The sequence below is a fragment of the Acomys russatus genome, chromosome 16 (assembly GCF_903995435.1).
Source record: "Acomys russatus chromosome 16, mAcoRus1.1, whole genome shotgun sequence".
In the NCBI taxonomy this organism is placed as follows: Eukaryota; Metazoa; Chordata; class Mammalia; order Rodentia; family Muridae; genus Acomys; species Acomys russatus.
This window is the reverse complement of record NC_067152.1, coordinates 31,311,155-31,338,943: the sequence shown is the minus strand read 5'-3', so window position 1 is coordinate 31,338,943 and position 27,789 is coordinate 31,311,155. Positions and strand designations below refer to the sequence as shown.

Here is a 27,789-nt window from a genome sequence, read left to right as displayed (position 1 = left end):
GAAACATTGCCCCCTTCTGTCCTCTGCAGGCATTACATGCATGTGGTGCATAGACACACACACAGATAAAACACTCATACACATAAAATATAAATACATCTTTAGCTGGGTGTGGTGGTGTATGCCTTTAATCCTAGCATTTAGGAAGCAAAGGCAGGACAGCCTGGTTTACGGAGTGAATTCCAAGACAGCCAAGGCTACAAAGAGAAACCCTGCCTTGGGAAAACAAACAAACAAACAAACAAAATAAAGATTGATTACGTAAGAAACATTTGAAGCAAAAGTGAAAGTTGTAACACAATTCAGAAAATCTAAACTACAATCTGTCAGCAGTGGCTACCTATTCGGGGAGTTTAAAAGGACTTACATTTTCCCCATTGCTTAAGGTCTTGTGAATTGTGCACATGTAGTCTTTTTACAGTTTAAAAAGATTATATACTTATGATTTAACATTTCCTGTTTTAAACATAAGACTACATAATTTTAATATCCATCTTTGGGTTTGAGATCTAGTTAAGTAAGAGTGCTTGCCTAATAGGATGAGACACAGCCAGGTGTAACGGCACACACTGTAAGCCCCCGGAAGCAGAGGCAAGTGGATCTCTGTGATAGACCAGCTTGGTCTATATAGTGAGTTCCGGGACAGCCAGAACAATATGATAAAACACTGTCTCAACCCCAACATGTCCCCTCAAAAAGATTAGGCATGATTCAATTCCAATCAACACAAAAAACAAAAGATGAACTCTGAGTTTTTCTATCACCTGTTGTTTTTATGAAAATAGACCATTTTCATTGTAAGCACTATATTGCTTCTCTTATGAGTCGTATAGCAAGTGTAAGTCAGGTATGGTGATACAGACCTCTAATTCTAACACTCAGGCGGTGGAGGCAGGAGGATCAGGAATTGAAGGTTATTAGCCTTGGCTACACAGTAAATTTAAAGCTAACTTGGGATACCCAAGACTGTTTCACAACCTCTACCCTCAAAAGTGTAAAGGCTTTAAGTAAGAACAAAGCTGGTAGTACTTGAAAAACAAAGTAGCCAGTGTGAATGTGTCCTAGTAAGAAGAGCAGAAAGAACATTTATATAATTCCTGATTGCTTCACAGTTCTTCTTGTTGTATGTAGTGTATTGTATTTATGTGTTGAAGAAGAAGAAGAGGAGGAGGAGGAGGAGGAGGAAGAGGAGCAGCAACAGCAGCAAGAGATGGGGGAGGGAACAAGCCATGCAGGGCCATTTTATAAGGACTTTTAAAACAGAGAAGACACATTTGGGTTTCAGCACTACTGGTGCTACTGAGAAAAATTAAAAGTAACAAATATAGAGGTAAGGAGTCCAGTTAGGACGAAATCTCAATGGGGGATGAGGATTTCAGCTACAGTGGCAACAGTAAGCAGAATTAAAAATAGAGAAATTTGGAGCATATTGTGAAGGTAAAAATCAGTAAGATTTACTGCTCTGGATGTGGGGTAAAATACCAAGAGGTAAGGATGAATGGTATTTAGCCAGAAACAGAGGAAAGCACAGACTACTGAGACTACTGAAGGAGAAATGAGTACTGAGTAGGGAATCAGAATGATGAGACAGTTCGAAATCGATACAACTGTTGGACAGAAAAAGAAGATGACTGAATATACAGGTCTGAAATTCAGGGCAGAGAACAGACCTGACACATCTTTTGTATACAGGTGACAGGTTTTAATGGCAAACTAGATGAGATTAAGTAGAAAATGGAGAGATAAAAGAATCTCAGCCTGAGCTCTATAACATTCTAGTGCATAGAGACAGAAGTGTGGAAAGCTGGTGATGAAGGCGAGTTAAGTGTGTGCTGGCTAACAGACTGCTGGATGAGCGCTGACCTTGACCACTGACCACTAGGATTTAGCAATTGGAAATCATACATGTAGGAACACTGGTGAAGGAAAATTGCTTCTAGATTTTTGTAATTACAAATAGGAATTGGCTCAGCAGTTAAGGGCATTTGGTAGTTTTGCAAAGGAACTGGGTTTGGCTTCCAGCACCCACAAGGTGGCTCACAAACATCTGTAATTTAATTTCCAGGAAATTTGACACCCTCTTCTGACTTCTGAGGGCACTAAGCACACAGGTGGTGCACACACATGCATGCAGGTGTAACACTCATACACATACTAAATAAATTTAAAAAATAATGCCATAGTATGTCTTTGTACTCTTGTACGAACATAATTTCTAAACCCAAAGTTATATAAACCTAACACAAATATATGATCAATGTCTCTAAATAATTGCACCAATTAACTGCTAGTCAATACAAAGCTGTGGATGCTTTTAAACTAAAACCTAAGGAAACAAATATCAAATTTCTACTTTTTTATTTTTTTTTAAGATTTTATTTATTATTTATACAGTATTCTGTCCACATGTGTGCCTGCCCACCACAAGAAGGCACTGGATCTCATTACAGATGGTTGTGAGCCACCATGTGGATGTGGTTGCTGGGAATTGAACTCAGGACCTTTGGAAGAGCAGAACTCTTAACTGCTGAGCCATCTCTCCAGCCCCTACTTTTTAATTTTTTTTAAATTGATTTTACTCTATGTATATGAGTGTATTATGTGTATGTCTATCTGTGCACCCCATATGTGCCTAGTGTCCTCTGTGGTCACAAGAGGGCATTGGATTCTTTAGAACTAGAGCTATAGAGGGCTATGAGCTGCCACGTGTGAGTTGGGAAACAAACCCAGGTCCTCCTAAGAGTAACATGTACTCTTAACCTACTAAACCATCTCTCCATTCAAAATATAAAATGTCTTAATCCTTGTTAAAAGTTATGTTCTTAGCCAACCATGGTGGTGCACACTTCTAAATCCAGTACTTGGGAGGGAGAGGCAGGAGGCTCTCTGAGTTCAAGGCCAGCCTGGACTACACAGTAAGTTCCAGAATTATACAGAGAGACTCTGTCTCAAAAGACAAAAACAAAACCAACAAAAGTTATCTTCCAATTCTATAGTTCTTTATGGCCTAAGTTGAGAGTTATTAAGCATTTGGCCTTTTCTCTCCCATAAAGCCACCTCTGCCCTTCTCTTCTCTGCCTGTCTTTACTGATTTACAATACTTGCTTAACTCTTTCACTTTTCTTCTTAATATTACTAAGCAGCAAAGAAAAAGACAATTATATCAAAGCACCTGGCTTTGGGATTTTATACGTTTGAAATATTTCTTCTTCTTACACGATCTCTTGGTTACTCTCTGCAACACGAGATTAATCCAGCTAGGCCTGACAACCTGAAAGCACTACTGATGGGACAAGGTAGGTAGTCCCTCTACCCCACACGCAGAGACCCATATCCTTTAGTTTACATTAGGGAACATCAAGAATGCTAATCAAAATTCTGTGTATTTAACTTTGCACCTATCACACAGTGGACACACAGTAAATATGTACAGAATGAATAAGGCATTCCTCTGGAATCGGGAGCAATTCATATGGCAATCAAGGAAGGAAAGCAAGTGGAAGAGATGGGTTGGCAGGTAAAGTGTTTGCCACAGAAGCAAAAAATTTGAGTTAAGTTCAGATCCCAGTTCATACAAAAAGCAGGCATGGCAACATACATTTGCACTTATAATTCAAGCAGAGATGGGCAGATCCCTAAAGCTTACTGGCCAACCAGTCTACCCAACTGATACAGTCAGTGAAAGTAAAAGAAAATGTGGAGATCCTTAATGCTGACCTCTGGCCTCCATATGTGCATCCATATGTGAATACACACACACACACACACACACACACACAAAAACAAAACAAACAAACAAACAAAACAACAACAAAAGCTAAATGGTTTTGCCTAAAAACTCAGATCCACAATGACGATCTAATAAAGATCTATGGCCAGGCGATGGTAGCGCATGCCTTTAATCTCAGTACTTGGGAAGCACAGGCAGGCGGATAGCTATGAGTTCGAGGCCAGCCTGGTCTACAAAATTAGTCTAGGACAGTCAAGGCTACACAGAGAGACCTTGTCTTGGGGGGGGGGGGACAGCAACAACAACAACAACAAAAATCTATGAATGAGCTGGGTGGTGGTGTCGCATGCCTTTAATCTCAGCACTTGGGATGCAGAGGCAGGCAGATCTCCTGTGTGTATTAGGCCAGCCTGGTCTACATAGTGAATTCTGGGCCAGCCAAGGCTACACAGAGAAACCCTGTCTTGGAAAAAAAAAATCTATGAATGATAAACAGACATGGGGGAAAAAAGCGATTCTCACAGCAAGGGTTCTCATTCCTTGGATGATTAAACAACTCTGAAAACTACCTTTTTAAAAATATTTTTCTATTCTTGAGACAAAGCTACAATAGTGCTAAGAAAGTATTTCATAGCATCTGATTGAGGTATCTGCCATTCACATGATAGCCAGGGTTGATGTGACTGACTTTGACCAGCCAGGACAGTGTCTCTTTCTTCCATGCCTACATCACACATATTACTTACTCCCAAAGCAACACTTAGTTGAGGAGGACCACCTTTCTCAATCTGAGAGGACCATTCTTAAGTATGGTTGCTCCCCTTCTAGAACTTCCAAACAAGCTTTGAAGAAATATTTAAAATAGTATGTGACTCCCTAACCCAGCTAATTCTTTTATTGTTTTTACTTCCTTTCCTTAAGACATCCAACATGGGGCTGCAGAGATGGCTCAACAGTTAAGAGCACTCACTGGCTGCTTTTTCAGGACATAGGTTCCAACTTAGCACCCACTCATAACCATCATAACAATTCTGGCCCTGTAAGCACCAGGCATATATATACATGGTTCATACACATAACAAACAGACAGGCAAAACACACACAGATAAAACTTAAGGAAGGAAGGAAGGAGGAAGGAAAGAAGGAAGGAAGGAAGGAAGGAAGGAAGGAAGGAAGGAAGACACCCAACACTTCCACTGCCTTTCCAGACAGAGTTGCACGTGGGCTAATGACTCATGGTATACTCTACAGAACAGAAAGCCAGGGACTCTTAACTACAGAAAATCAACAAGAGATAAAAATGGGATCGGTGGTGATTTCTTTTTCTATAGACAGGGTGGTCTTGCTAGATGGTACATCCCTGTAACTCCAGCACTCAAAAGGATAAAGTAAGATTGCCTCAAGTCTGAGAGAAGTCAGGGATATACAGTGAGTTTCAGAGCAGCCTAGGCTACCACATGAGAGGAAAGAGAGGAGAGAGGAGGGAGTAGAGAGGGAGGGAGGGAGGAAGGGGTAGAAAGAGGTGGAGAGAGAGAGAGAGAAAGAGAGAGAGAGAGAAAACTTTAATAATGGAACTATGGGGGCCAACCTGTACATCACACTTCCCTTGGCAAATACATAAACAGTTGACAAAACACAGACACTAAATAGTAAATTTTGTTTCAAATTACATTATGGCAAATTACATGGAGTCAAGATTTTATACCATGTGGCTTCCTCCTATCTATCTACAAATATGTGTCTCTCTGTGTGTGTATGTATGTGTATATATACATATATATATTCATTCTAGATATAGAATTCTAATGTAGCCCAGGTTGGCCTCAAACTTAGTATATAGTCAAGGATAACCTTCAACTTCTGATTCTCTTGCTTTTACCTCTCTGGCACTGTGACTGCAAGTATGTACCACCATGTCCAGTTCTATGTGGTACTGGGAACTGAACCTGGGCATCATGAATGTGAGACAAGCATTCTACCAACTAGGCTGCACCCTCAATCTGAATACAACTCTTTAAAGAGAAAGAAAGGGGCTGAAAAGATGGATAGGCAGTTAAAAGCACTTGGTGCTCTTCAGAAGACTTGAGTTCAATTCCCAGCACACATACCAGAGAGGCTCACAATTAATTGTAACTCCAGCTCCCAGGGACTCTCACATCTCCCCCCCTTTTGGGCCCCACGGGCACAGCACACTAGTGCACATATACACATACAGACATGCCCATATGCATACAGTTTTTTAAATCCTTAATTTAAAAAAGAGGTTGAAATGAACAAACAACATTCCTTTTAAAAGGGGACACATAATACTCAAGAGTGAGAAGGCCAGCGTGGATAGACCACATATACAGGGGAATGCCTCTTCATAATGCCTGCTTACAGAATAAAACTACACGACTCAAATATTAGTTTGCAATAACTGTTAGGTGGAATTTGGTGATCTTCAGATAAATGAAATTCTGTCTAAAATGGAATCTGTCTTTTTTTTTTACTTTGTCAACCTAAGGGGGCATTTTCCTTCCCATGTATTCTCAGGACTTTGGCAGAACAGCGTATCGTCAGAGCTTCAACCACAGGGACTATGGTTCCACCATCCATGCCTTTGAGTAAGAAGAAGTGGGGCTGGAGAGATGGCTCAGAGGTTAAGAGCACTGTCTGCACTTCCAGAGGTCCTAAGTTCAATTCCCAGCAATCACATAGTGGCTCACAACCATTTATAATGTGACCTGACTTCCTCTTCTGGCCTGTAGAGGTATAAGCAGGCAGAGTATTGTATCTATAATAAATAAGTAAATCTTTTTAAAAAGAAGAAGAAGAAGAAGAGCTGGAGAGACAGCTCAGCAGATAAGCATTGTACTGCTTTTATAGGGTCAAGTTTAGTTCTCAGCACGTATGTTGGATGGCACAACCACCTGTAATTCAAGCTCCAGGGGATCCAACACTCCCTTCTGGTCTCTGTAGGTACTTACCCACACAAGTGTGCATATCCACACAGGCACGCACATATACCCATAAATTTTCACTGGTTAAGAGCACTGACTGCAGGGCTGAAGAGATAGATGGCTCAGAGGTTAAGAGCACTGGCTGCTCTTCCAAAGTTCCTGAGTTCAATTCCCAGCAACCAAATGGTGGCTCACAACAATCTATAATGAGATCTGGTGCCTTCTTCTGGCCTGCTGGCTCACATGCAGGCAGAACACTGCATAAATACTAAATTAAACCTGGCGATGGTGGCATTTTAATTCCAGCCTTTAATCCCAGCACTTGGGAAGCAGAGGCAGGCGGATCACCATGAGTTCAAGGCCAGCCTGGTCTACAGAGCGAGTTCCAAGACAGCAGGCAAAACACCAATGCACATAAAATAAAAAAATTTTTTAAAGAAAATATTTTTAAATGATAAAAGGACAGAAAACATCCTCTCTATTAAAATAAGAACTCCAGAAGAGTAAACACCTTTAGCATGCAGCCTTATACTCACAGAGACAAAGGTGAAGCAGAGGCCAGCTCCCCGTGGTGCTAGCTGCTCTGTGTCGAGACGAGGCTTTGCGAGCATCACCGACATGAGGGTGGGCAGGGCGGACTGCTCTTCTAAAGCCTCCTTTGCAGCACTGCCATCTAAACCATACAGGGGCTGCTCTACTCGACGCTGGAAAACATTAAAAAACCACACAACTGATGTGAGAAAGATAATCTGAATACTCCCACACATGCCACAGGCTAGAATAGGCATCGTAAGACATACACTTTAAAACACAAAACATCTCTGAAAACACAAAGCCTAACAGCACGGTCACTATCTTCAAGTCTGAGTAAGCACCTTACTCAGACTATATAAACACATTCTCATGATTCCAATTTTACATAACTGAATGTGCAGATTACTTTGCATTGTTCAGTGCCACCTTCGTATGCTCTCAATCTTACCCAGGAGACATTCTTTCCATCCTGTAAGTACACAAAGAACTAAATGACTGCTGCATGCTTTATAGACAAGAGTTCATAGCACTCAAGGATTTTTTTTACTGAATTCTACTCTCACTATACCTCACATGAAACAAATCTAAATTAAATGCAAGTAGAACAGAGGACAGCAAAGGAGAAACATGCCATAAGAGTGTGTACTTTATTCCAGAAATGGAAGGATGGTTAAACAGTAGAAAAACCTCATAAAATAATTTATTACATTAATGATAGAAAAAAATTATAATTCTTCTCTTTAGATGATAAAATTAATTTGTACATTGTAAGGCAATGCCTAAATGAGTATCTTCTCAAAAGTCACTAAAAAAATTACTAACAGTACTATAGTAGAGACCAAGGTAAGGTAACATATGACAATGTGATATAAACACTGGAAAATATTTTAAAATGTCATTTTTTGATGACAAATATTCACAAAGGAAACCAAACAAACTAGCCACAAACAAAAGATCAGCAACATTGCTATACACTAATTACCACCAGCAAGTAACAGAAGAGCGCGTTCAAAATAACAAACAATACCCAGAATTATGTAAGATATTGCCTATGAAAATCCATGTACAGAAAACTAAACAGCTTCACAGATGAACATACAAGACAATCTAAGCTGAGGCAGGCAGATCTGAGTTCACAGCCAACCTGGTCTACACAGTTAGCTTAAGAACAGACAGGGCATGTGGAGAGATCATGTCTTAAAAAACAAACAAACAAACAAAATGACAAACTAAATGGTGATATCCTGCTCCTGAATTCAAAATGCACCAATTTCAAATTTCTCTAAGAACAGAGTTTTTACTTATTTTGCTCCTAAGCCTTGGAGGGGAGAGATAAATTCTCACCGGCTTTTAGGTTTTACTAGGAGTTTACACCCAAGTCACATAATGTTTAATAAAGAATATTATGGAAGCCTCATTAGATATCGAAACACACAAAACTACTTTCACAATGACAGCATAACAACACTTGAGAGGATGAGGCATGAAGGTCATGAATTCAGTCAGTCAATTTACTTATTTTTGTATTTTTAAGAAATCTAGTGGTGCTGGGCATGGTGGCACATGTCTTTAATAGCAGCACTCAAGATGCAGAGGCAGATGGATGTCAAGGCTGGCCTGGTCTACAAAGAGTACAAGGCTGTACAGAGAAACCCTATCTCAAAAAACTAAAACGTCTAGTGGCAAAAAAGCAATTAATTCAGAAATAAGTCCACATAATATGGACATATAATTTGTGATGAAAGCCTATTTCATAGTAAAGGAAATGTATTTGTAAGATTGGCACACTATTTCTGAAGTTATACAAGTATCTTCCAATTTTCTATCACATAAAAATTAGCAAATGCTGCTATACTTTCCTAGTGAGACTTACACCAGGAAATGCAGCATGCATATGTGTGGTTTTTAATCATAAAGATATCAATACATAATTTAAAATGCATAAAATAATAAAGAAAAGACATTTTAAAAATTAAATAAAAAGTCAACATAAATTTATGTTAGAAACTTGCAAACATATTTACAACATGAGTTAGGAATCCTAAAATGTCCTCCTATATAATATGAAGAAAAAGCAACTATTCCAATAGATCAGTAAATGACATCAAAACTCCTTATGAGAGAAACTAAAAAGACCATCCAACATATGAAAAGATGTTTAATATCCCTAGCGAAAGGCAGGGCACCTTTCATCCCAGCACTGGGGAGGCAGAGGCAGGCAGATCGTTGTGAGTTCGAGGCCAGCCCAGTCTACAAAGAGAGTCTAGGATAGCCAAGGAAGTCTACACAGAGAAAGCCTGTCTCAAAAAATAAACAAACAAACAAACAAACAAAAAACTCTGGTGAAGAAATAAAGTTAAATCAAGGTATTTTTCTCACTGGAAAGACTATAATAACAAAACTCAATATTAGTTGGATATACCAAAATTAAGAAACTCAAACTGTTAATAAATCATAAATATAGATGTCAATATATATTTATATATTATATACAGAGAGGGGTTTCTCTATGTAGCCTTGGCTGTCCTGGAACTTCAAGGACAAGTTGAAAACCAAGTTGGCTTCAAACTCACACAGATCTAACTACACTTTTGCCTCCCAAGTGCTAGGATTATAGAAGTGCACCACCAATGCCTGGCTTTGAATGATCTCCCCCCCCCCCCCCTTTTAGACAGAGTTTTTCTGTGTAGTCATGGCTGTCCTAAACTTATTTTGTAGACCAGGCAGGTCTTGAATTCACAGTGATCCGCCTGCCTTTGCCTCAAGTGCTGGGATTAAAGGCCTGCACCACAATGCCCAGCCTTAAATATACTCTTTAATTTAGGAATTACACTCAAGTTACAGGATTGCAGGATGGTTATGAGCCACTGTGTCAGTGCTGGAAGCAAGTGCTTGTAACTGCTGCACCATCTCTCCAGTCCTTTCATTTTTACGACAAGTTATGGCTATTTAGCATTAGGCTAACTTCAAATACATGGCCCTCTTGTTTCACCTGTACAAGTGCTGGGATTACAGCTGTGTACCACAATACCTGGCTACTTAACTAGTCATTATAGAAAGTAAAAGTAAAATAAATTTATCAAATGCTCCTGACAAATGAATCTTGTCTTCCACTCTATGAATAACAAAATCCTCCTCAAAATCAACCCTCCTATCCTACCAAGTGTAACAGCTTGAGTTTATGCCTTATATGTGGTACCATTCACCACAATATGCTCACTAAGTCAACCACTCTGCCCTATAATCAATAAATACCTACTAAGGTCAAAAGCCTTTAAAGGTTTTTGGGATAAAGGCAGGTTAAGATGTTTGAATAAAACAAATTTAAAGGCGGCCGGACAGTGGTGGCACACGTCTTTAATCCCATCGCTTGGGAGGCAGAGGCAGGCAGATCGCTGTGAGTTCAAGGCCTACAAACTGAGTCCAGGACAGTAAAGGCTACACAGAGAAACTTTACCTCAAAAGACAAACAAACAAACAAACAAAACACAAAAGAAAAGAAAAAGAAAATTTCAAAGGCATGACATAGGCCAGGGACACAGCTAAGAACTTCAATTCCTAGCACCGCAGAAAACACACATGGCTGGGTACACGCCGTTAATCCATAACAAATTCCAGGCTAGCCAGGGCAGCTTAGCATGACCATTGATCAAAATAACAATTTTTAAAAGGGCAGGATAAATATCTTTAAAGGACATACAGACATCAAAGATTTGTCAGAACATTCAGGATATGCTAGGAAAAAAACCTAAGAGCATATGACAAGTAAAAAGAACATCAAAGACATAGATGGCCCTAAGGGTACTTGCAGATACTCAATTTTGATTCCAGGGCACCATGGTGTCAAGTAGACACTGAACCAAAGCCCACCCAAGTAGAAAGCTCAACAGGAAACACTTTCTACTTCAAGGTGGGCTCCAATACAGCTCATCTACACTCTTAGGGAAAGGGTAAACCAAGGGAGCACTTTCTTCTGCCCCCTGGTGACTGCGATGAAATTGCCCTGGCAATGTAGGGGACTGGTGCTCAGCAAAGGGTAGGAAAATCCAAATCAGTGTTTTTAAATTTTATTTAATGTGCATTGGTGTTTTCCCTGCAAGTACGCCTGTATGAGAGTGTCAGATCTTCCAGAAGTGGAATCACAGACAGTTGTGAGCTGCCATATGGTTGCTGGGAATAGAACCCAGCTCCTTTGGAGAACAGCCAGTGCCCTTAACTGCTGAGCCATCTCTCCAGCTCCCAAATAAATCTTTTGACAGCTAAAACAACCAAAATAAACTAACCAAAAATATATAGGACTTAACTTTGATAAAGTTGCATCAGAAAGGTAAACTATCTAGGAACTAAGAAGCAACTAAAAATTCTCCCTCAACGAACAAATATATCAGTGGGTGGTAGCATATACCTTTAATCCCAGCCCTCAGGTGGCAAGCAGATCTCTGTGAGTTCAAGGCCAGCCTAGTCATCAGAGAGAGTTCCAGGATAGTAAAGGGTACAGAGTAAGACCCTGTCTTAAAACAAAATAACAAAAACCAAACAACAACAACAAAAACACCCTTCCAAAAGAGAAATCCACCACCAACAAAAATATCTTCACAGTCAAAAATGGTTTTTCACTGGGTTAGGTAGTGCACGCCTGTAATCCCAACACTAGGGAGGCAGAAGCAGGTGGATCTCTGTGAATTCAAGGCCAGCCTGGTCTACAAAGTGAATCCAGGACAGCCAAGACTACAGAGAAAACCTGTCTCAAAAAAATAGATGGATAGATAGATAGACAGACAGACAAACACAGATAGACAGATGGATGGATAGGTGGATGGGTAGGTGGGTACATAGGTCGGCAGGCAGGCAAGCAGGCAGGACTAAGGATGCTTAGCAGTTAAGAGTATATTAGGCTCTTATAGAAGACTTGAGGTTCAGTTCTTAGCACCTACATGGTAGATCACCACCATCAGTAACTCCAATGCCAAGGGATCTGACATCCTCGTCTGACATGGGCACAAGGTACACACAGGGCTCACATACACACTAACAGGCAGAATAGTCACATATATAAAAATTTTAAATCCTTACAAAATAAAGAATGAATGAATAAACAAAGCCTGAAAGAAGTCAATAAACAGTGGAGAGCTTTACTTTTTTAAGCAGCAGCAAGGCTCAGGGTAGAAATAGCTCATAGTAGAGCATTTGCTTAGCACGTAACAACAACATCTCTGGAGATTGAGCCCAATATCTCAGAACAAAGAGACAAATAAAAGCAGTAACAAAATAAAGACTTCGTTGCAGCTAAGAGCAAATAAAAGACAAGAAAACAGTCTGGAGCCAGGCAATGGTAGTGCACTTTATTTTTTTTTTACAGATTTGTTTTTTTTTTTATTTTATGTGCACTGGTGTTTTGCCTGTATATATGTCTACATGAGGATATTCCTGGAACTGGCGTTACAAACAGCCATGTGGATGCTGGGAATTAAACCTGGGTCCTCTAGAAGAACAGCCAGTGCTCTTAACTGCTGAACAATCTCTCCAAACCTGGTGGTGCACACCTTTAATCTCAGCACTTGGAAGGCAGAGGCAGGCAGATCTCTGTGAGTTCAAGACTAGCCTGGTCTAAAAAGTGAGTCCAGACTAACCAAGGCTACACAGAGAAACTGTCTCAAAAAACCAGAGAGAGACAGAGACAGACAGAGAGAGATGGGGGGGGGGGGAGGAACAAAAACAAAACAAAACACCCTGTAGTCTGGAAACCGAGGGGCAAGAGAAGAAATAGTCTATAAAGAAGCATACATAGACAAAAGAATATACAGAAATGAAGTCAGTAGGAAGGGAAGATAATGCCTGACTGTGCTCTGCTAAAAGCAGAAAAGGCACAGTGCAGAGATGATATCTGAGGAGACAAGAACTATTATTTATTCAGAACTAGAACAGTATATCAACCAACAGATCCCAAAGCCTCAAAGAGTCACAACCCAGAAGAAAAAATTTAAAAAGATACATATTGAAACTTTAGAATACCAAAAGAGCAGCCTCAGGGGGGACACAGCTCAGTGATAGACCCTTGACCAGCATGGCTGCAAACACCTGTAACCCTAGAACTCGGCAGGTGAACACAGGAGGATCAGAAATTAAAATTCATCCTTATACTACATACCAAGTTCAAGGCCAGTCTTCACCACGAGGCACTGTCTCAATGAATTAATCAATACCAAAAGAATAAAATAGATGGAATAAACTCCTTCATGAAAATGTTCACATTTTATGCACATTTTTGGGTTTAAATTATTTAACAAAAGTACAAAAAAATGATTAGTGGGGCTTGGGGAGCAGCTCGACAATGGCACACTTGCTAGAATGCATGGCCTCAAAGTCCAGTCCTTAGCTCCAAAAAAGACAGACAAACAAACATCAAAACTCAAAGCAAAAATAATAATTTACTTAAAAAAAAGAAAAGAAAAGAAAAGAAACAGGCGGTGGTGGCGCACACCTTTGATCCCAGCACTCAGGAGGCAGAGGCACGCGGATCTCTCTACATTTGAGGCCAGCCTGGTCTACAAAGGGAGTCCAGGACAGCCAAGGCTACACAGAGAAAACCTGTCTGAAAACAAAACAAAACAAAAAGCAAGAAAAGGAGAGGGGCACAAAATGACATTATTGAACTTCCTTTTCAACAATTGGATTCCAAGCATTTTTGGATGCTAGAGGCTGAAAAACTCAACAAGATCAACTCTTGCATGGCAAAGGAAGGGAATGTGAAAAACGCCTTTAGTATACAGTAAAGCACTGCTACAGATGGGAATAGCAGGGAACAAGAGCCACAGCACGGGGCCTTCCCTCACAAGGTTAACACTCTAGCAGGGGAGATGGGTAACGAGCTAGTAGTTACAAATTAGAGTTTACAAGTTATCAAATAAAAATATCCTAATATTAGGGCTCAAGAGACAGCTCAGTTGGTAAACCATGAAGACTTGACTTAAATCCCCAGATCCTACTTAAAAAAAAAAGCCAGGCAGGATGACACATAACTTTCATCCCAGCACTCAGGAGGCAGAAGCATGTGTGAAGCCAGCCTGGTCTATATAATGAGACATCGTCTCAGCAGCCTACTAATGAGAAGAAACAAAAAACAAAAAGACAAAACTAAAGGGGCAGGAAGAGCCAGACATGGGACACCTGAAGCCAAGTCTGATAACCTGAGTTTGATCTCCTATATCCATACGGTAGAAGGAGAGAACCAACTCCCAGATTGTCCTCCCACCTATATTTACACCCTGTGATTTGCACGCGCGCGCGCACACACACACACACACAGAACAAGCACAGTGGCATACACATGTAATTCCAAAACTAGAGAAATGGAGACAGATCACTGAGAGCCAACCTAGCAAGTTCCAGCCCGGACAATGATCATATCTCAAAAAAAGACGCATGGTACATGAGGAATGACTTCCATCAAAGGTTCCAAAGTTGTCTTCTGGCCTTCACATGTGTACAGACATACATGGATGAGCAGGTAGACCCTCCTGCACACAGAGGAAATATACTAAAACTATGCTATATACTAATAACAATAAATGGTCTACAATAAGCAGGACAATATGAGTAAGTCTCACAAAAGTAATATTGAACAAAGGGAGCCAAAATCAGTAATACCTATTCCTCTTATGGATAAAAGCTACACCTAGTGGCACAGAATGGTGGTATTTTAGGGCTAGTAATGTTTGGTTACTTATGATGGTACAATTTATGAAAATTATTGACTATTGCATATATATTCTCCTAAACAGATAGCACTTTAAATTTTAGCTATATATCAAATTTTTTGTATGGAAGGAAGAGAAGGAGGTAGAGAGAGACAGAAAGAACAGAGGAAGTTCCAAACACTAAGGCTTAAAGTAAGATTAGGGTGGAGAGATGGCTAGATAGGTTACCATGCTTGCATGTCGAGTGTGTCTACCTAAGTTCAAATCCCCAGTACCCACAAAAAAGATGCACAAGGGTGGTAAGTGTCTGTCATCCCAGTACTCCTATAGGGAGATGGAAAGTAGGGACAGAATATCCAGAAGCTTCCAGGCCTGAGACCTGGTACATCAGCAGTGGTGAAATCCTATCTCAAACAAGATGTAAGGCAAAGACAGACACCCCAAATTGTGGTCTGCGGCAAGTGCATGCCTGAATTCATGAGCACATGCACTGTGTGTGTACACACACACACACACACACACACACACACACACACACACACACACACACACACACACACACCACAATTAAAGCAAGACTGGACAGGTGTGAGGAAATGCTATTTTAGAAAAGATGGGCAGGGGAGACCATTTAGTTAAGGTCACTTTTGAGCACCATCTTGTTGAAGAGGTTGCTGGTATCTGGTAAAGAATGGTTCTAGAAAAGAGACTAACAACACAAAGGCCCTGAGAAGAATGCCTCACAATGCTCAAGGAAGACTACATGACTGCTGCTGTACAGAAGACAAGTATGCAGGAACAGAGACCAGCGAGGAGCCACTAGGCCATGGAGGAACTTTATTACAGAAGGCTACTCAGTCCAGTAGGGCTGGCAAAATGAACCTGTACTGTTTAGCAGTCACTTGAGCTCTGAAAGTACATGAGACAAGGTCAAAGCCACACCACAGACTGAACCCAGGGCCCTACAAGCACTCTGCTACTAAGTTGCATCCCAAGCTCTTTTTTTTCTTTCTTTCTTTTTTTTTTTAAACTTTTACCCCAGTTCCTAAGATCCCAGATAAAGAGGTTAATCACATTAAAGACAGATTAATGTCAACAAAGTATCTAAAGGTACTGGAGCAAATTAATACCAACTCTACCTCAGCCAGTTCAGGAAGTAATCAACATCAACACTACTGAATTTTAGGTCAGATAACCCTTTGCCTCATGAGCTGTGCTAAGTAGCTCTCTAGCAATGTTGACCAGCATCCCTAGCCTCTGGCTCCTATGCTTCCCATGCCCTAGTTATGACAATCGAAATGACTCCAGAGACTGACAATTCCCCCGAGGAGCGTAACTGCCCTTGGCTGAAAACTACAAACTAATGTATAACACTTTAAAAACCTTGAAATCTCACTTAAGGGATGAAAACAAACAATCCCAAATACATTATAGAATCAGATTTTCTACCATGTCAATGAGTAAGCCTAGAAAATCTGAATATCAGAAGCTGATTAAAAATTTTAAAGGAAGAAAAGAAACTCAAATTTGGCAAAGATTTAAAACCCAATGTTTGGCTTGGAATTACTTCCTTGACAGACTAGTGAACTAGACAAGCTTAAAGACAATTCAAGAATTATTAGTTCTCAAACAAAGTTGACTTACTAGTAGAAGATATGGATCTAAATAAGTGGCTTATAGGCAATAGTATAGTTTACTCCCTCGTGCCTCATTCCCCATGGGTAACTAACTAATGGAAGGGAAGTGGCTTCAGCGCCCCTGGGCTGTGGGTCTCCTATGTAACAGGTGTCCAGTGTCTGCAGGTGAATGCTTACCGGTAAGGGATTGGATAAGGAATGTTGCGGTGAGGATCGTGCAACTGGTGGAACACTTCTGCCAGGGCTGGTTCCCGGCCCGCTTCCCCCAGCAAACTGGCCAACAGGGAAAAATGGATATGAATAATTCAAAACAGTACCATGCTTCAGAGAAGGAGAGTAAAAGATTAATATACAAACAGGTCTTAATTATACATGGCCCTTTAAGTCAATACATCTCACTCTAGAGAAAAAAATGCCATGTAAGCCAAGTCTATTTTTCAAATGAGTCTTGAGAAAGAGCTCCCCCAAAAAGGTAACAAGATATACAGAAAACATGGATTAAAAAGCTGAAAGTACGGTGCGCATGGTTTTGGACAGACATGAGAGAAGAATGCCTTTCCCCCCATGGTCTCAAAATACATGAAGCAGAAATACAGTAGTGCAGAGGGTGTTGGTCATCCTCAGTCACCACTTCACAGGAGTCACTGAGCTCAGTACACAGTCCACTGAGCTCAGGAAGAGGACCAAAGCAGAGTCAAGTCATTACACCTTAGTCACTGAGACACACAAAACCTGGTCTGGCCAAGAAAAAGTGCACTTCATATGTGAATTCTTCTATCATCACAGACAAGACACACGATACAAAGTTTAAACCTAGCAAATCAGCAGCAGTTCCTTCTTATTACAAGATGGGCAGCATTAGTTTGATGAAGATGAAAAGAAAGGGCAAGATCACAGTAAAGGCAAAATATCGCTCTCTAATGCCTTAAATGAACAAGAGGATTATTATGTTGTTTAAAGTCACTGGAGGTTGTTTTTTACCCCCCAATTTAACTTACCTCAAAGTAATCACTAATTTTATGTCCCCTAGGAGTGCCTTTCCCTGAAAATGAAACCAAAGTAAGTACAGTTTTTCCAATGCACACGTAAGCCATCATCACTGAAATGCATTAAGTAGTACAACTGATCACAACGCTGCCAACTCCAGTGTCAGCTTCACTTTTAACAAACCATGCAAACCCCACTCATTGAGGCTACTCCCTTTTTTCCATAAAACAAGTAACTGAATGAGCACTGGTGGGAAGAATGCTCCATACCTTGTTTTAAAAATGCACATGCCAAAATCAGGAAACAAAATTTATCTATAATCCACAACCCAATTTAAGAAACCAAGATTCAAAACAAATGCATGAGGAACTAAAGACTTGATCCCATTTCATATAATTGTCGCTTTGGGAGGGCTTCCCTTACTGAAGACAGAATGACTGACCTATAGATTTTTTTTTTCCTGGTTTTTCGAGACAGGGTTTCTCTGTGTAGCCTTGGCTGTTCTGGACTCCCTTTGTAGACCAGGCTGGCCTCGAACTCACAGTGATCCACCTGCCTCTGCCTCCCCAGTGGTGTAATTAAAGGCACGCGCCACCACACCCAACTGACTATAGCTTTTTTAAAGGGAAGAACAATGCAGAAAGATCTGGAATCCCAGTCCTTAGACAGGGTAGGGAAAAACCAAGCCATTTTTTTTTTCTTTCCTTGACTATATATTTGATGGTGTAACTATCACCATTACATCCAGTGGGCTCCAATGAAAGAGCAGCACTGCAGATGTAACCATTTCTAGCTCTGCCACTAACAAATCTCATAGTTAAGCTCCACTGTACCCTCCTCCTTCCCATATAATTTCTGGTTGGTCTGATGAAAAACCTGTGGTAAGAAAATCATTAAAGTACATTGGAAAAACAAGAATCCCCAAAGAACTGACACTAGTTTGTCAGGTGTGTATCAAATGGCAAGTCTTCAGTCTTCACATCCCAGTACTCCCCTTAAGACACATAAACCTCTACTGTCAGGGATCCCTCTACACAAAATAATTACTTGCTGGGAGTTAGACAATTTCGAGTACATAAGACCCTGGGGTTTTAGTGTGAAATGACCACTACCTTGGCTAGTTTCATATGGTTCAGCTTTTCTTTTCCGATTTCGCTGGTCATTCTGCTTTTTCTCAGGAGTCTGTTAAATACCATACATGTCACAATTAGAATGTTGGTAAATTTTCACATTAGGAAAACAGTATATATAAAATATCAAAGATATAAAAGATTTATTCTGGCACAAACAAGTCTTCAATCAGTATCCTGCCCTTGGGACAGAGAAACAGATAAAGCACAGAGACTTTAATCAAACCTAAACAACTTTTGGAAAATTATTTAAAATATCAAACCTTTGACATACTCATTAGTAAATCAGAATAGCCCCAGCTTTTTTTTTTTTTTTTTTTTGAGTGGGGGTCAGGGGCTCGAGACAGGGTTTCTCTTGCAGTCCTGGCTGTCCTAGACTTGCTTTGTAGACCAGGCTGACCTCGAACTCACAGAGATCCTCCTGCCTCTGCCTCCCAAGTGCTGGGATTAAAGGTGTGTGCCACCACACCCAGCTACAGAATTGCCACAACATTTAGACAAGATATTTTGGCAGGACTAAACTAATTTTGCTACAACAAATCTCTCACCTTTCTTAAAAGACCAGTCTCTTCCAACACTCCCCCTCCCCCAAAAAAATAACCCATAAGAAGTAAAAAGGAGAATGACAGGCCTCTGTATGATTATAATAAAAACATGACAAGGCCACATAAAACTGCACCAAGAGCCCGGCAGTGGTGATGCAAACCTTTAATCCCAGCAGAGGCAGGTGGATCTCTATGAGTTCAAGGCCAGCCTGGTCTACAGAATGAGTACCAGGACAGACAGGGCTGCACAGAGAAATCCTGTCTCAAAAACAAAACAAAACAAAACAACCAAAAAAAGGCTGCACCAAGACAGCAGCACACAACTCCACTAAGATGTGCTAGAATTGCACGGCGCTACTCTTGAGGCCAGGTTAAAGGTGCAAGAACGGGAACAGTGTTCTTGAGGTGTGGCTTCTTACCTCTACTTCTTTATCACTCAGGGACCCCACGCTGCACAGACTCTGGTTGGAAGACTCACTGTTGAGTGGCCCCTGGAAGGAAAATGTTTTTTGAATAATCAGACATTTTCATTTAAGATGACAACAAAAGTATGCAAGAAGCCTGCAGATTCTAATGTCTAAGCCAGATTAGAGGAGCTAAGAGCAGCTGTTAAAACCCTTCCAAACCAAGCTGAAAAGGACTCTGCTACAGAACTGTGTTCCTCATTTCAAACTCTCTAGCTTTTGGTATTTTCATTCGCTTTACACAGACAGGGTTTTCCCTTCTAGATTATGCCCTTGAGTTCTAAAGCCATTCTTCTTTTTCTTTCTTTCTTTCTTTTTTTTAAATAGTTTTTGGAGACAGGGTTTTTCTCTCTGTAGCCTTGGCTCTCCTGGACTGGCTCTGTAGACCAGGCTGGCCTGTAACTCACAGACATCCTCCTGCCCCTGCCTCCTGAGTGCTGGGATTAAAGGTGTGCACCACTAATGCCTGGTTTCTAAAACCATTTCGTTGTTTTTTTGTTTGTTTGTTTTTCGAGACAAGGTTTCTCTGTGTAGCCTTGGCTATGGTGGACTCACTTTGTAGACCAGGCTGGCCTCGAACTCACAGGGATCCACCTGCTTCTGCCTCCCAAGTGCTGGGATTAAAGGCATGCACCATCACCACCTGGCCTAAAACCATTCTCTAAGAACAGTAAATATGGCAAGTCATAAAAGCAGTCTCTCAAAGTTGTAGGAGTTCTTTGTGACAAGTATTCATGGGCCACATTATAAAAAAGCGTTTTGGTTTTTGAGCCATGATCTTTCTATATAGTTTTGGCTATATAGAGATCCACCTGCCTCTACTTCCCAAGTGCTGGGAGTAAAGGAGTACACTACCACACACAACTCAGAAAGTGTCTTCTGAAACACATTCACAGATACATGATTGCAATATAACAAACAAGCTTAAGTGGAGTGAGAACTGTTTTTTATTTACTTCTTATTTATACAATATTCTACGTGCATGTGTGCCTTCAGATCTTATTATAGATGGTTGTGAGCCACCATGTGGTTGCTGGGAATTGAACTCAGGACCCTAGGAAGAGCTGACATTTTTCTTAACCTCTGAACCATTTCTCCAGCCCTGGAATGAGAATTTTTAATTTTGGTTTCTTTAAAAAACACAGAAGTAGGGCTGGAGAGATGGCTTAGAAGTTAAGAGCACTGACTGCTTTTTCAGAAGTACTGAGTTCAATTTCCAGCAACCACATGGAGGCTCACAACCATCCATATTGTGATCTAATGCCCTTCTGGCCTGCAGGTGTACATGCAGGCAGAGCACTGTATATATAATATTTTTTAAGTTAAAACAAACAAACAAATAAACCAATACCACAGGAGCAGAGGCAGGCGGATCACTGTGAGTTCGAGGCCAGCCTGGTCTACAAAGCAAGTGCAGGACAGCCAGGCCACACAGAGAAACCCTGTCTCAAAAAACCAAAGGTGGGGGGGGGGGACCAGAAATATTATGGGAGTATGTTTTCATTTTAATCCCAGGTGTGGGATATGGGGCTGCTTCCTAGCAGCTGCCTATGATTTGCCTCATACTCTAGCAGAGGTGTGGGTTGCCAGCTGCAGCTGCTATTGTACGACATTTAGAATTATGAGCACTTTTCTGAGCACATATATATAAATGCTAGAGCCCCGATAGGTGGGTTGGTGGTACACTGTTGACTGGTTGGTGGTTGCTGTTGGTTGCAGTTCATTAGGTACTCATGCACAAAAAGGAAATTAGACACCCTGACTATGAAGATCAAACCTGCCTCAAGGAACTTCATGTCCCTAATCAACAGGAAGTAGTCTAATGATAATGTCACCCCTTTCCTCTTTCTTCTTTCCCCTTTTTTCTCTCTTATCTAGGGTTAGGGGGATGAAAGAGTGGGGAAAAGGTAGGAAAGGTTGGAACAAAAAAGGAACTCATAAAGTAGCAATCTGTTCAGTTACAGTGCTCAGAAGGCTGAGGCAGAAGGAGCCCAGGTTGGAAGAGAAGAGCCTTGCCCATCCTACAGATAGCCAGGGTAAACACTGAAAAGTATGCCTCCCTAAGGAACAGCACCAGAGGTTTAACACTTCAGAATAAGGATGGCTAGAAGACAGAAATAATCCTGCCCTCAAAGGAAAATAGTAAAAAATTTACAAAGTAGGGAGAAATCAGTACCCAGTACTATTACAAAATATTAGCTAGAGCCAGGCACAGTGGTGCACACTATCATAGAGTGAGCTACACAGTAAGAACCGGTCTGAAAAGGAAATTACACAATAGAAAATGGTAAACCACTTCATCACTACCCTAATGCACATCAGTTATCTTAGCACTCTTGGTGGCAGAACATTCAGGAATTCAAGGAAACCCTAAACTACATAGTGAGTTTCAGGGCAGCATAGGCTACATGAAACCCTGTCTCAAAAAAAAAAAAAAAAAAAATCAACAGAAAGGACATTTGTAAGAAACCCACAACTCCGCTGGGGATATAGTTTAGTTAATAAAATACTTGTGTCACGTGCAGGAAGGCCTAGGTTCAATCCCCAGCACCACAGAAACTGAGAATGGTAGTGCATGCCTATAACTACGGAGGCAGAGATAGAAGAATCAGAAATTAAAGGGCATCTTAAGCTACACAGCTGGTTCAAGACCAACCTAGGCTGTATAAGACCTTGTCAAGGGGGGCGGGGCAGAGGGAGTGGAGAGGGGCTGAAGAAATGGGTCCGAGGTTAAGAGAGAGTACTTGCTATTCTTGTTTTTGTTTTTGATTTTTGAGACAGGGTCTCTCTGTGTAGCCTTGACTGTCCTGGACTTGCTTTGTAGACCAGGCTGGCCTCGAACTCACAGCGATCCGCCTGCCTCTGCCTCCTGAGTGCTGGGATTAAAGGCGTGCGCCACCACCACCCAGCTATTCTTGTTATGGTTCACAGCCATCCACAAAGCAGCACCCGGAGATCTGACACTCTCTTCTGATCTCTGAGGGCAGCACAAGCACTCACATGGAGTATACAACATACATGCTGGGAAAACACTCATAAGCATAAAATAAATGAATCTTGAGAGAGAGAGGCGAGGGATGGGGGGCAGGAGAAAGGGAGGTCACCCTAGAACCAACTCAATAGTGATTCCTGTTTTCCCAGGAGTAAGACAAGGAGATCCATACATGCTGCTTCTATTCAACATTCTATTAGAAGGTCCAGCTAGGGCAGTGGACAACAAATGAAAAGCATTCATATTTTAAAAATTAAGTAAAATAATTTAATTCATAAATGGTATGATTATGTTTATAGAAAACCAGAATGGGTCCATTAAATTATGGTTGGAGTACATGAAGTAAAACAGTAGCATACAGAAAACACATTTTTTTTCTATACATTTGTAGTAAATAATATAAATATCAGCGGTGGTCTCATATACCTTTAACCCCAGCACTTGGGAGGCAGAGGCAGGCAGATCTCTTTGAATTTGAGGCCAGCCTGGTCTACAGAATGCCAGGACAGCCGAGGCTACACAAAGAGACCCTCTACCACAAAAGAAAGAAAGAAAACAAATACAGATGCCGGGCGTGGGGGCGCACACCTTTAATCCCAGCATTTGGGAGGCAGAGAAAGGCGATCCCTGTGAGTTCGAGGCCAGCCTGGTCTACAAAGTAAGTCCAGGACAGCCAGGGCTACTACACAGAGAAAACCCAGTCTCAAAAAACAAAACAAACAAAAAACAAACAGGTGCGTCAAAAACAAATAGGGATAAATTTAATAAAAGAAGTGTAAAGCCCACATTTTGCAAACTATAAGCAAGTACTCAAAGAACTTTAAAACATAAGTAAGTGCAGGGTGCAGGGTGCAGGGTGTGGTACGCATCTTTAATCCCAGTATCTAGGAGGCAGAGGCAGGCTATGTATCGAGTTCCAGGTCAGCCAGGCTAGAAGAGAGTGAGGCTGCCTCAAAGCAAACAAACAACACAAACACACACATACACACACTCCCATGCTTGTGACTCAAAACAATTAAACTGCTATGATAGCAACCTCTACCTAATTCACCAATTCAGTGACTCCCACCTAGTGTTCACCTGACTTCCTTACATTAACAAGCTGGGGGCAGCAAGATGGCTCAGTGAGCAGCAGGCCTGTTGCACAGCCTGACAACCTGAGTTCAACCCCTAGCACACACAATAGAAAGAGAAAAGGGCTCCTAGTGGCCATCCTCTCATCAGGGGGATTAGGAGTGTTGCTCAGGAGTAAAGGTTAAAGCTCTAGGTTCAATTTCCAGAACTCAATGTAAATAAACAGTAAATACACATATTTCACATGAGATTGTAAGGGACCACACTAGGCAAAACAATTGTAAAAGAACAAAGAAGGATCCCATTCCCTGACACTAAGACTTGCTACAAAGCCAAAAGTACCAACACAGCAGTACTAGTGTTAAGGTATCAGTTGGAGAACTGAGGGTAACTCCAGTGAAACACCGTAACTGTGACCAACTGGTTTTTGAGAAAGGTGCTAGAACCACTCAAAAGTCTTTCCAGCAAACAGTACCAGGAAGTTGTCTGGAAAAGAGCAAACCAGTTGAATTGGGCCCTTCATACTACACGTAAAAGCTTGCATGTTAGGCAAGTGCTTTACTACTTAACCACATTCGCAGCATGAATTACCTTTAATATAACTTTTGCAAAACTCAATTTTCCCCAGGACTGCAATAAAACCATATCTGCTTTATCACCAAATATTCCTCATTTTCTAAAAGAAACAGTAGAGCCAGGTGTGGTGATAGTCCTGTAATTAACACCCAGGAAGCAAAACCAGAATGACAGTGGGTACAAGATGAGCTTGGGTTACACCATGAGTTATAACTAATCTTGGCTACACAGCCAGAGCGCATGGGCAGGTGGGAGCTGACAGGTAAGAAAGGAGAGAAGGAAGAAGGAAGAAAGGGGGTGTGGCAGTTGGAGCAAGAATATAATGGCCCACAGGGCTGGAGAGACGGCTCAGAGGTTAAGAGCACTGGCTGCGCAATTCCCAGCAACCACAGTGGCTCACAACCATCTATATGAAGATCTGCTGCCCTCTAAACTGGGCGTGGTGGCGCACGCCTTTAATCCCAGCACTCGGGAGGCAGAGGCAGGTGGATCTTTGTGAGTTTGAGGCCAGCTGGGTCTACAGAGCAAGTCCGGGACAGCCAGGGCTACACAGAGAAACCCTGTCTTGAAAAACAAAACAAAACAAAAGATCTAGTGCCCTCTTCTAATCTGTTGGGTCACATGCAGGCAGAACACTGTATACATAATAAGTAAGTAAGTCTTTTAAAATATGGCTCTCACAGGCTCATACATTTGAATGCTTAGTCACCAGGGAGTGGCACTATTTGAAGGATTAGGAGGCATGCCCTTATTGGAGGGAATATTTCATTGAGGTTGGGCTTGGGGGGCATGTGCTTTCTCTCTCTCTCCTTCTCCCTCTCTCCCCGCCCCCACCTCTGCTTTCTAATTAGGGTGCAACTCTCAGCTACTGTTCTAGCACCATGCTCCCTGCCATGATGATGATAATGGACCAGCCCTCTGAAGTAAACGAGCCTCCAATTAAATGCTTTCTTACAGAGTTGTGGTCATGGTGTCTTCACAGCAACAGAATAGTGACTAAGATGGGACAGGGGTGACAGCAAGAGTGGTGAATACAGGTGAGAAGACTGAAGTGCTTTTTTCCCCCTAGCAATTACAATAAAAATAACTATAGATACATAGTGGTAAATACTGTTTGTTGAAGAGGGACAAGAAGACTTACTGTCCCTCAGGCATGTGTACATAACCAAAGTTTTAAAATATTAAGAATTAGTTAATCCTTTCTTATCCTCTCTCAAGTGCAGCATCTCATCTTATTATAAAGCCACTGGATTAAATATGATTGGCAAGGATAACTGAGGTACACCTTCTTGTGTTCTAAAGCGTCTATCTTACTGCCTAGTAAAAACTAACCAAAGGCTTACGGGCAAAACATACATGCTAAGTTTCAAAGTGTCACTGTTATCAAAACAACAACTATAACAGAAATGAAAACTGAAACTAGATTAAAGGTGTCTAAAGGCATGCTAAGTTTCAACACATGAACTTTGTTTTGACCTTGGTACCACATTTGCTAAGAATGCACAAAGCCCAAGGTTTGATGCCCTGTGCTGCCTCACCTCCACAAAAGCAAAATTGAACAGCTGTAAAGAACATTATTAAGGCTGGAGAGATGGCTTGGCAGTTAGGAACCCCTGGGTGCTCTTACAGAGGACCCAGTTCTGGTTCACAGCCCCTACTTATACCTGGTGGCTCACAAGTCTTGTAACGTCAGTTCCGGGGAATGACACCCTCTTCTGGCCTCTGCAGACACTGCACAGAGCGCACAGACATGCTGGCAGGCACTCATGCACATAAAATAACATAAAGGGGGAAAACAAACAACATTATTAAGGGCCAGTGAGACAGCTTGATGGATTAACGCACCTTCTATGCAGGCATAGTGTTCTGAATTTGACCCCCTAAACACACATAAGGTAGAAGAAAACTGACTCCATAGAACTGCTGTTCCCCTACATACACAGTAACACCAATTCCCCTACATACACAAGCAAAAACATAGACTGTAAATGGATTGTATACGAAGAGGTTTCCAGTAAACTCTGTGATGAAAAGGAGACAAAAATAGGCATGAATGTTCACTGTTACCTGAAGGTGACTACTTGGGAAGCTATCACTCCTGAAACACTGCTTAGTTACAGTATACCCTTCTATAAAAAGTATATTCCTGCCGCTCAGCAGATGGCCAAGAGGACCTCTGCAAGTTGCTCTGGCAAAGGACCCAACTCCGATTCCCAGCATCCACATGGTGGCTCACCATATGTGATGCACATGCATGCACACAGGCAAAAATATCACATATAAAGTAAAATAAATCTTTCAAGAACAATAAAGAAAGAAAATCATATTCCTGCCTGTTCAGTATAGGAGCTAAGCTATAGATTCTGCATGGTGCAGTAACAATATGACCCATATGTTGAGGAAGCTTAAAGACTACATAGTGAGGCCCTGTTTCAAGAGAGAAAAAAAAGATTAAATTGTCTCTTAGAAGTGGGGCTAATACCTGTGAACATCAATGTTTACTATTTTTGTGCATTTTTAACTGAAAAACTTACTGTGCTGGTCATACTTATTTATGTTTTCCATAAGAAAAAGATGAGAGTAGGAGACCAGTTTTTTTTTCCCCTTTAGAGACACTGTCTCTTGTAGCCCAGGCTGGTACAGAACTCACTATGTAGGTGAACATGATTATGAACTTCTCATGTACCTCTTAGGTGCTGACATTGAGCCCAGGACTTCGTGCCATGCTAAGCAAGCACTCTATCAACTGAGCTGCAACCTCAGCCTTTAGTTAATAATGAAATTTTAAAAGGGGGGTGGGGAGAGGGCTGGAAAGCAGTTAAAAGTACTGGCTGCCAGCATTTGAGGCCAGCCTCCTCCTCTACAAAGCTAGTCCAGGACAGTCAAGGTTACACAGAGAAACCCTGTCTTGAACATCCCTTCCCCTAAAAAAAAGTGCTGGCTGTTCTAGGGGTCCTGAGTTAGATTCCCAGCAACTACATAGTGGCTCACTATCATTCATGGCTGATGCCGTCTTCTAGTGTGCAGGCATACATATAGACAAAGGCACTTAACATAATTATTATATTTATATTTTACACACACACACACACACACACACACACACGGGTGAGAAAGACAGAGAGAGACAGAGAAAGACACAGAGAGGAGAGAGAAAGAGCCAGCCAGGTCTGGTGGTGATACATGCCTTTAATTGGGAAGCAGAAACAGATAGCTCTCTGTTGAGTTTGAAACCAGCATGGTCTACATAGTAAGAGCCTGTCTCAAAACAAACGACAATGCTAATGTGCTTGATACTACTGAACTATGGTAGGTGTGGTGGAAAGTACCTGACACTGCAGCACTTAGCTAGCTCAGGCATTAGGACTGCCATGCATTCAAGACCAACTTGGCCTATACAGCAGCATTCTGACCAGACATCACTTTAGCAAGACCCCGCTTCAAAGAAACAAACAAAAATAAAAACCCACAGAACTTTATA

At 41.3% G+C, this 27,789-nt stretch overlaps 1 protein-coding gene across 4 annotated transcripts in view; it reads right to left on the bottom strand.

Moving 5' to 3' along the window:
• The window catches only part of Tlk2 (tousled like kinase 2), a 102,005-nt gene that overhangs the window by 51,603 nt on the left and 22,613 nt on the right, over nt 1-27,789 (bottom strand). For 2 of the 4 annotated variants that reach the window (XM_051158862.1, XM_051158861.1), the window contains 5 exons: nt 19,622-19,693; nt 18,640-18,709; nt 17,539-17,582; nt 16,718-16,813; nt 7,209-7,376 (listed from right to left, as the gene is read on the bottom strand). In XM_051158862.1, coding sequence (XP_051014819.1) covers nt 7,209-7,376; nt 16,718-16,813; nt 17,539-17,582; nt 18,640-18,709; nt 19,622-19,693 — 450 coding nt within the window. The remainder of the gene's footprint in view (nt 1-7,208; nt 7,377-16,717; nt 16,814-17,538; nt 17,583-18,639; nt 18,710-19,621; nt 19,694-27,789) is intronic. The other 2 variants (XM_051158863.1, XM_051158864.1) reach the window with 2 other exon arrangements.